The following is a 10484-nucleotide window of genomic DNA, read 5'->3' on the forward strand; positions in this document are numbered from 1 at the left end:
AGCCACCAGATCACCACGGGTTGGTGTCTCATGAAGCCGCAGCAGGAACTTCGCAGACGCTCAGGCAAGCAAGCGAGAAGAGGCAGGTTTGTTTAGAGAAAGAAAAAGTTTATTGAGGAGAAAAAGAGCAGAAATAAAGTGGGACTCCCAGGCCAGGAAACCAGGCTGGGAGGGGCAAGGAAGCCAAAGTGGAGTCGTGTCTCAGGGAATATAGACCTTCTTTCCCTCATTATTCTAAAGCTCCACCAGTCTCTCTGTGATTGGTTAGTTCTCGGCTGTCTCACTTAATTTGCTACTGAGTGGGGGATCTTCACATCCTTATCTAACAGCTTTCTCTTTCCCCATTTGTTGCATCTTTATCTTTATGGCCCAGTCCTCTGGATGGGCATCCCTGCATTGAAGTTAAACAGCTGCCCTTCTAAGTTGTCCATAAATTAAACCACTCTCCATTTCTCCAATCTCTACCCCCCTTTACCACCTGAAGGAAACCAGGACCAGCGTTAACAATGTTGTCCTTGGTCCTGGGATGTTTGTTTTCCCTAGTGGAATTGGTTATACTCCTCTTGCTGCCCTTATCTCTGAAGCCTTCCTCAATTCTCCGAGGTCCCCTCCTGCAGTGTCCCTAAAACTGCCTAATTCCTAGCTTGCCCTGTGTCTCACTTTCTCCCCCTGCCCAACCTCCCTAGGACTCAGGACCTGCCCCGGGAGGAGGGTCCACCCGGCTTTCACCCCTCCCCGCCCGAGACTCCCGCTCTCTGAGGCTTTTAGAAACCGCTGTGTCCTGCCTGGCCTTGGGGAGCCCCGGTGCATCGCGGGGGGCCACGTGGACGACACGCATTTCGGGGGTTCCACAGCGACTCCCCGGGCCAGAGCGCGGAGCCGCGGGCCCTGGGCGGCCGGGCGGGCGGGGCGGGAGGGTCGGGCGAGGAGACGCGGCTCCGCAGACACTCGGCGCGGAGGCTCCAAGCGCTCCTGGAGGCCCCGCGCGGCCGCCGCAGCCAGAGCCGGGCCGGGGAGCAGCGCGGGCCGGGGCGGGTCACCGCTCCCGCCCCACCCCCCGCCCCGAGTCTCGGGGCCCCGTGACCCCCGAGGCCGTGGCCCCTGCCCGGCCCCTTGACCAGGGAGGAGCCCGCGGGACTTTCACCCGCGAGATTTTAAGTTTACATTTATTCTGCGCTGGAAGTAGGGGTGCGGGTGGGGTGACCAGGGGACTGACCTCAGGGCCGGGCTCAGGGTCTCCCACGATCCAGAGGACTCTGGGCTGCGCCGCGGGGCCCGACGGCGCCTCCCCCGCGGGCACGACCAGCTCCCCACGACGGCGCCGGGGACGCGCCCTGGGCGGGGACCTGCGCGCCTGGACCCGGCGGGCCCGCGGCTCAGCTCCCCGGCGCGAGGGGGAGGGGGAAGGTCGGGCAGAGCAGGACGGGAGCAGCCCGGGGGGCGGGTGCGTGGAGGGGCCCCCAGACTCCTGGGGATGGGGAAGGAGGCGCCGCAGCTCAGAGGTGAGAGGGCTGCGGGGCTTTGATCTCCCTGAGGCGCGCACCCCGCAGGGAAATGGAATCATGGTGAGGAAGCGCCCCCTTCTGGCCAGAGAGGGAGCTGTCGGCCACGTTTTCCAGCTCTGGGATGGAGACTGGCCCAGAGGCTCCTACTTTTTCTGTAGGACAGTTAAGGAATCCAGTTTCTCCTGAGAAAGAGGGGAGACCACTCCTGAAATCACCCTTCGCAGGATCTTTTTGACCAGCAGCCATCGTAGGAACAGAGTTTCTCTCTCGAGATCTTGTTTTTTGGTCAGAGAGCATTTTTGGAGATCTCACTCCTGCCTGTCTGTGTCATCACCCTCCACCCAAGTCAGCAACAAAATGCTCCGAGACCTGCATCCCACCCTGGGCTCTCACCTGCTATCCCGGACTCCCAGACCAGGCTGGTTTCTGGGTTTGTGCTCCTCCCTCCAAGCACACTGTTCTGTCCACTGCAGGATGGTCACATGAGGCTGCTTCAGTGTCCATGCAGGAAACACAAAGCATGAAATTTCCGATTCTTCCTACTGAGGCCCCCAATCGCCATATGTGACCCGCCACCCCATCTCTGAGCATGAGGTCACCCTGAGGTGCTGGGCCCTGGGCTTCTACCCTGCGGACATCACCCTGATCTGGCAGCGAGATGGGGAGGACCTGGCCCAGGAAACGAAGCTGGTGAACACCAGGCCCGGGATCGGAGGGGGATGGAAACTTCCAGAAGTGGGCAGCTATAGAGGTGCCTTCTGGAGAGGAGAAGAGATACACGTGCCATGTGAAGCATGAGGGGCTGATTGCACCCCGAGTCCTGAGATGGGGTATTGAGGGGGATGTGGGCACAGAGGCTGACTCAGGTGTATCAGAAGCCCTTCTCGAGACCTTCAGAAGATCAGACTGAGGCCTCAGGTTCAGGGTCTGACCTTCCCTTCCCTTCCAGTGCCACCTCCTCAGTTCTCCATCCTTGCTGTCGTCCTCATTTCCGGCTCGGTTTTCTTTGGAGGTGTGCTCATTGGACACAAGGTGGCTTCATGTGTGAGGGGGTAGAAGAAGTGCTCAGGTAGGGAAGGGAGTGGGGGATCTTGTCCACTAGGAGCTTTCATGTCCCAGGGAGAACTTGCCCTGCCTGGTTAATGGGAAATACCATCCACACACACGGGTGTTGCCCAGAGGGCATTTGGTCCAGTCCCACTCACCTCCTTTCTTCATTTTTCCCAGTCCTGACCTGGGTCTTTACTCACAGTTCTGGAAACTTCCCTGTTCTGCAGGATTAAAAGATTCCATTAGGTCTTCTGACCTGGCTGCTCCCTGGTCTCACATGATGCTTCTTCCCATGGGAGGACAAGGGGGAAACTACACTCAGGTTGCAAGTAAGTGTGTTCAAGGGTTGGATCCCTGAGCCCCTGGGGACAATGAAGATGGAGCCCATGGGGGAGTCACTCTCATCAGTTCCTCCCGTGGTCTCATCTCTGACCAAGTTTTGTTGTGTTCTCCCCCAGGCAGCCACAGTCCCAGTGCTCTGAAGTCTTAGTCCCAATAGGTGAGACCCTTGAGGCCTGCCGTGGGGATGGGGTTTGAGGCAGAGAGCCTGGGTCTAGGTGATGGGGATGCTTTCAGGAGGACATCTTGAGAATGCAGTGGACCATTATATTGTTAACACTCAGGTAATTCACCTGAATTTCTTCACAATTATTTTCTTTCACAGCGAGAGACAGCCTTGTGTTGGCCTGAGTGTTACAGGATTTCTTTTTGCCCACATTTTCTGGCTTTATGTTCTCCTGGTTTAAACCTTCACACCTGCGAGAACGGCCCATATCCAAAAGACCAGAAACTCAAGTGCTGGCAAGGATGTGGAAAAAAGGGGACAGTCGTGCATTGTTTTTGGATAAAGACTGAGCCAGCCCTTCTGGAAACAGTATTGAGGTTTCTTAAAAGAGTGAATGTGGTTCTGCCATTGGACCCAGCAATTCTATACTGAGGATCTCCTCACAGAGGATAAACACTCTCCTGTGAAGGGACCTGCACTCCCGTCACCACTGCAGCACTATTTACAGTAGCCAAGCTATGGACACCACCCGAATGCCCCAGACAGGTGACAAATGAAGAAGAAGCTGGGATTACACGTATACATATATGTACATATACAGGTGACTCCAAAGGAGATGAATGTTGGGGACTGGGGAAGGGAACTGTCAGGGGTGAAGATGCCACCACATCCTAGCAGAGGCCAGGGTGGGGGGAGGGGTCCTGTCCAGCTCCTCACACCTCAAGCCAACCATGAGATATTTCTAAATATCCTCCTCTTCTTCAGGTCCAATGCTTTTTCAGTCCTGCTTAGAAGCTGCTTCTTCACAAAACCGAATTTAATGAGATGTTGTATTGATGCTCTTTACTCTGTGAGATTGAATTCATTTATTCTGGGGCTTGATGTTAATTGTCTTTACATCATCTTGTATTGTGCATCCTGACATTGTTGTTACACACACACACACACACACACACACACACACACACACTCCCATCTCCTTGGGAACCAGATCCTCACTCAGCACTGGGGTTACTCTGACCCTCTGTCTCTGGTCCCCTCAGAGCCGCCCTCTCTGCAGTGTCTCTACTCAGCGGGGTCTGAGCAGCCCCAGGAGTCCCTGCACCTCCTGCCTCTGTCCTTGTGGGAAACCAGCCCCTCACCCTGCATGACAGTGAGGAGGCGAAGGCAAAGTCCTGAGATCAGTGATGGATGGAGGAGACAATTTACTTTATTCTCTTCTTCCCTCCCCATTGTATTATTCAATTGAGGTAACACTGGTTTACACACTGTATGTGTTCAGAGGCACAGGGTTACACCTCTTCAGATGTTTGTTACCGCATCACACCCACCCTAAGGGCACCCACAGTCTTCACTACAGTCCATTGGGCTCTTTTCCTACTTTGTTTCCTGCTCTTACCCCCAGCCCATAGCTTCAATTCTGCAGTCATATATATAGACTATGTTTTGGTTTAGTCTGTCCCTGTTTTGTTTCTTTATATTCCAAATATGAATGAAATCATCCAGTATTTAACTTTCTCCTTCAAACTTATTTCACATAGCATAATTCCATCCACATCTACCCACGTTGTTGCAAATTCAATATTTCAACTTTTTCACAGCCGAATAGTATTCCATTGTATATATAGCTTGTGTTCTTTATCCCCTCATGTGCCATTGGGCATTTAGGTTGTCTCCATAGCTTGGTTATGGTAGACAGCGCTGCAGTGACCATAGGAGGTGCATATTCCTTGGAATTAGTGTTTTTGCCTTCTTTGGATAAATACCAAGGAATGGGATGCTTGACCATGGGACAGGTCTATTTTGAGGAACCTTAATGTTTTTTTCCATAGGGGCAGGACCAATGTGCTATCCATAGAAAAGAGAGGTTCCAGGTTACCGCCCTGCCCAAGGAAATATAGAGCTGAGCAGGGATGAGAAGCTAAGGAAGAGGAAGAAGACGTGGAGTAAGATGAGGAAAGAAGACTGGAGGAGGCGCATGGAGAAGAGAGACATGTGAAGAAGAAGCCAGGCTTCCTCCTTAGACTTGGACTTGTTCCAGGGAGTTGGGGACATGGAAAGAGACACGTGAAAGAGACACATGAAAGAGACAAAGACGTGGGTGAGGGACCCATGGGGAGGCTGACAATGGCAGCTGTTATCTTGATGTGGATTTTGATTTTGCTCTTATCCTTCCAGACTTTCCTGGCCCCTCCTGCACCTTTCCCATGGGTCTCTACCAGTAGGTGCCTTAGATTTGTGGCAGGCCTTCAGGCCTCAGCTGGGCGTTTACCCATGAGGGGTGGGTGACTTTGGGTGCTTCACGTGGGAAATTTTCTAACTATATTCTTTCTCTTTTCTCTCTCTATTGCACACTGATTCTCTATTATATACTAACTGTATTAAAGTTCTTTTCTATTGAAGGTCTTATGCTTTAGAGTATGTTTTGTCTTTACAGCTGATGGGCAATCCCACGTAGACTGTACAGTTTTGAGGGCCCAGGGAACCCCTCATTCTGCCCACTAACAGGACCAGACATCATTCCCACCCACCATGTGCCAGAGTTCCTTTTCCTCCACACCCTTCAATGGGTCATTCTCACAGATGTGAGGTGGTAACTCATTGTGGTTTTAATTGACATTTTCCTGACAGCACATGACAAACATTTATCCATGTACCTATTGGCCACATGTGTGTCTTCTTTAGAAAAGTACCTATTTAGCTCCTCTGTCCCTGTTTTGAGTTGTTTTCTTGGAGTTTTTTTTTTTTTTTAAGATTTATTTATTTATTTATACAAGCATTGGGTACAGTCAGAAGCTCGGGAGGGTGAGAGAATTCACCAGAGCCAGAGTGGAGAGCAGAACAGGCAGAAGGACTGAAGTACACTGCTGAGGGGAGCAGTGGGCGGCAGGAGAGGTCTGCGTGCCATGTGGGACCCTCCTCCGGTGGCCGGGGAGCAGCCGGGGATTGAACCAGCGCTGCAAAGGCTGCGGGCAGCTTCGCAACCCAATGCTCAACCTCTGTGCCACCGGGAGCCCTGTTTTGGGGTTCTTTGTAGATTTTGGATATTATCTCCTTGTTGGATTGATGATGTACAAATAGTTTCTCCAATTCAATATTCTCTTTTCATTTTAACGATAGTTTCCTTCACTATGTATAAGCTTTTTAGTCTGATGTGATTCCACTGGTTTCTTCTGCTTTTGCTTCCTTGGAACACAGAAGACACTATGGGCAGTGAAAATACTCTGCATGATATTCTCATGATGGACACAGGTCATTATACATTTGCCCAACACTCCAAGAATGGACAACACCAGAGTGAACCCAAAGGGAAACCATGACTTTGCAACTATGATGTCCGGATCCATCACTTGTAACCCACGTGTCAGTCTGGTCTTAACACGTGATTTGAACATGATGTGTGAAGAGTTTTATAAGTTGAGGAATGAAGTGTAATTTACTTTAGAAAGCATATTTCATGCTCAAAAAGGACATTTAAATAACACTCAAGGATATGCATTAAGTCATTCCACTCCACCCCCAACACCCCAGTCAGCCAGTATCTGCTCAAATCCAGTTAGCAATTTATCTTTTCTCTTTATATACATTATACATATACATATATATGTACCTATATACATATGCATATACATACATGTATACATATACATACATATATACCTACACACACACACACATATATACATCTCCATGCTCCTGTCTGGGCAACAGTGTTTGTTTTCCCATCAGTAAAGGAGTTCAGGCCACAGAGATGGGGGAAACATTTGCAAATCATGAATCTGATAAAGGACTTTATCTAGAAATAATGCCCAAAACTCAATGATCAGAAAGAAATAACCCAATTTTAATAAAGACAAAAATAGTGTAATAAATGAACAGCACCTCATCTGTAGAAATGTACAAAACTTCCATACAAACAGCAACTATAGTCATAGGAAAGTAAAAATATGAACAAATGTTCAATATCACAATTAAGAACAGTGACAACCAGGAGAGACTGAAAATGCAAACTCTGCACAATACCAGGTGCTGTCCAGGGTGTGAACAATAGGAGCCTCATCACATTCATCATTTTTTTTTATTTTTTATTTATATAAGAGCTGGGGTACAGGCCAGAGTCATAGAAGGGTGAGAGGGTTCACCAGAGACAGAGCAGGAAGCAGAACAGGCAGACGGACTGAAAGTGGAGCAGGGGAGAGACAGGAGAGGTCTGCCTCACCATGTGGGATTCTCCCTGACTGGCTGGTAATCGAACTGGTGCTGCAGTGGCTGCTGACAGCTTCACAGAGATGCGCTCAACCCGCTGCGCCACCGGGGAGGAGCCCTTATCACATTCATTTTAAAAGATGCTTTAGGGGCTGAGAGACACATCAGAGCCCTGGGCACTGTCACTGCCTGGTTGAGAACAAAATAGAACTTGGTCAGAGATGAGACCACAGGAGGGACTGATGAGGGTGACTCCCCCATGGGCTCCATCTACACTGTCCCCAGGGGCGCAGGGATCACACTGCTGATGCACACTTACCTGCAGCCTGAGTGTAGCTTCCTCCTTGTCCTTCTGTGGGAAGAAACATCATGTGAGACCAGGGAGCAGTCAGGTCAGAAGACCTAATGGAATCTTTTAATCCTGCAGAACAGGGAAGATTCCAGAACTGTGAGTAAAGATCCAGGTCAGGACTGGGAGAAATGAAGAAAGCTGGTGAGGGGGGACTGGACCAAATGCCCTCTGGGCAACACCCATGTGTGTGGATGGTACTTCCCATTAACCAGCAGGGCGGTTTTCCCTGGGACTTGAAAGCTCTCAGTGGACAAGATGCCCCCACTCCCTTCCCTACCTGAGCACTTCTTCCTCCACATCACAGCTGCAGTCACCACAGCTCCAGTGAGCACAGCTCCAAGGAGAAACAGGCCAGCAATGATGGCCACGGTGGGGATGGAAAACTGAGAAGGGGGCACTGGAAAGGAAGGGAAGAGCATACCCTGAGCCCCAGACCTTATCCTGACCCTCTGAAGGGCTCCAGAAAGACTCCTGATGGCCCTGAGACTAGCCTCAGTGCCCACATCCTCCTCCTTACCCCATATCAGGACCTGGGGCTCCAGCAGGCCTTCATGCTGCACGTGGCACGTGTATCTCTGCTCCTCTCCAGAAGGCACCACCACAGCCGCCCACTTCTGGAAGGTTCCGTCTCCCCCAGGCCTGGTCTCCACCAGCTCCATCTCCTGGGTGAGGTCCTCCCCATCTCGCTGCCAGGTCAGGGTGATGTCCGCAGGGTAGAAGCCCAGGGCCCAGCACCTCAGGGTGACCTCATACTCAGAGGTGGGGTGGTGGGTCACATGTGTCCTTGGGGATCTGAGGTGGTAAATCAGAAAATTCACTTTGTGTTTCCTGCATGGACACTGAGGAATCCTCATGAGACCATCCTCACAATGGACAAGACAACTGGTGTGGCAGGAAGAAGCATAAAATGTAAAAAATAGGCCAGTCTGGGGGAATTTGTGAGATTCTCCTATTCCTTAGAAAGTTCTAGAATGAGGAAGGAAACCCAGGGTAGGATGAAGCAGAGGGAGTGGAACACAGACTTTTTATTCCTGACCTGGTGGAGGGTGAATGACACAGAAAAGCAGGAATCACATAACTGAAAATGTTCTCAGACCAGAAACAAGACTGAGAGAGAAACTCGTGGTTCTCAAACAGGCCCCTGGTCAAAAGGACCCGGTGACGTGTGGTGTCAGGGACTGTCTGTCTTTCTCAGGAGAGACGGGATCCCTTCACTGTCCTTCAGGAGAAGCCGGAGTCTCTCTCTAGCGCAGAACATGAAACCCAGGGGAGCCCCCTCTCGGGACTAGAGAGAGGACTCATTTCCCGCAGTGACTCCAGGCAGGGGGGGACCAGGAGGCCTCCAGGCCCCTCTTACCCGTGCGCTGCAGAGTCTCCTTCCCGTACTCCAGGTATCTGCGCAGCCACCACAAGTACCAGTCCTCCAAATTGTTCCTGAATTTCTCTGCCTCACCCTGCGCCTCCCACTGGCGCTGGGTGATCTGAGCGGCTGTGTCCACCGCGGTCCAGGAGCGCAGGTCCTCGTTCAGGGCCAGGTAATCGGCGCCGTTGTAGGCGAACTGACTGTACGCGCGGAGGAGGCGCCCCTCGGGCCCCACGTCGCAGCCAGACATCCACTGGAAGGTGTGAGACCCTGTCCCTGCCCGCGTCACCCCGTGGTCACCCCCCCGCACCCCTCCCGCCGGGAATAAACTAAACAGAATGAAATGGGGTGAAAGTCCTGCGGGCTGTTCCCGGGCAGGTTGCAGAGAAGCCTGGAGGGGGAGACCCTGAGCGACCCCCGTCCGTGGGGATGGGGGTGCTGACCCGGCCCGGACCCGCGCCAGCTCACCGGTCTCGCTCTGGTTGTAGAGGCCGCGCAGGGAGTCCAGGTGCGCTCGCGACCACAGTGCGCTGTGCCTTGCGATCTGCGACCTCCAGTCCCACACCTCCTGCCCCAGCTGCCCCGCCCAGGGCGCCTGCGGCTCCACTCTCTGGCCTGGGGAGTCGCTGTCGAACAGCCCGAACTGCGTGTCGTCCACGTAGCCCACGATGATGCACCGGGACTCCCCGAGGCCGGGCCGGGACATCGCGGTGGAGAAAAACCTCACGGAGTGGGGGCCTGGGGGCGGGAGGGGAGACCCGGGCTATTCTTCTCCCCTTCGGGGGCTCGAGTCCCAGGGGGCGCCCACGAGACAGAAAGTGGGTGAAAGACGAGTGAGAGTGAAAAGAGGCTGCGGGACGAAAATGGCCGGGACTCGGGGGGCCAGAGGAGGCTGGGGTCTCGGGGGACGGAAAGGGGCCAGGACGGGGCGGGGCCGAGGTGGGGGGACAACTAGGGCGGCGGCGAGGTCGCGCCTTTCCCACGCCCGCCCACGCCCTCGCTCCCGCCTCTGGGAGCGCCCTGTCCCCTCCCGACCCGCACTCACCCGCCCGGGTCTCCCTCGGGGCCGCGGCCCCCGCGAGCAGGAGCAGGAGGGCTGCGCCCCCCATCCCCCAGGACGCGCCTCCACCCGGGCTGGGGAGACGGAGTCCCGGCGGGCGGGCGAGGGCTTTGGAACGGGAGCCGCGGGGCTGCTGATTGGCTGCTCTGGAGACCTCCAGGCAATGGGGAGTGAGCCCTGGGGTGAGTCACCAGTATCCAGGCAGGAGGACCCGCCCAGGCTGTGAGCCCAGAAGTGGAACCGAGGGGAGAGGGCGAATCCCCAGCAGTCACCTTCCAGCCCTGCACCCCGCGCTGGGGACTGAGACCCAGACAGCCACACCCCGAGACCTGGGACTTTGCCGCCCCCTCCTCTCCTGCTCCGAGACCTTTGTCACACCGTGTCCCTGAGTCCAGGCCCAGGGACTGGGTCCGCAAGTCTCAAACATTTTTCTTTCAGAAACT

The 10484-nt window shown here is 53.6% G+C and overlaps 1 protein-coding gene across 1 annotated transcript; it reads right to left on the bottom strand.

Moving 5' to 3' along the window:
• Window positions 1-6851: 6851 nt before the first annotated feature.
• On the bottom strand, window positions 6852-10137 carry LOC119253192 (patr class I histocompatibility antigen, A-126 alpha chain-like). Its single transcript, XM_054698191.1, has 7 exons — window positions 10027-10137; window positions 9450-9719; window positions 8976-9251; window positions 8136-8435; window positions 7896-8015; window positions 7586-7618; window positions 6852-7455 (listed from the first exon to the last, which is right to left on the bottom strand). Exons 1-7 carry the CDS (start codon window positions 10088-10090, stop codon window positions 7412-7414), a joined length of 1107 nt encoding a protein of 368 aa, XP_054554166.1. The 5' UTR covers window positions 10091-10137; the 3' UTR covers window positions 6852-7411.
• Window positions 10138-10484: the final 347 nt, after the last annotated feature.

This window comes from Talpa occidentalis, unplaced genomic scaffold, assembly GCF_014898055.3.
Source record: "Talpa occidentalis isolate TD23 unplaced genomic scaffold, MPIMG_talOcc4v2.1 talOcc4.2, whole genome shotgun sequence".
Taxonomy (NCBI): Eukaryota; Metazoa; Chordata; class Mammalia; order Eulipotyphla; family Talpidae; genus Talpa; species Talpa occidentalis.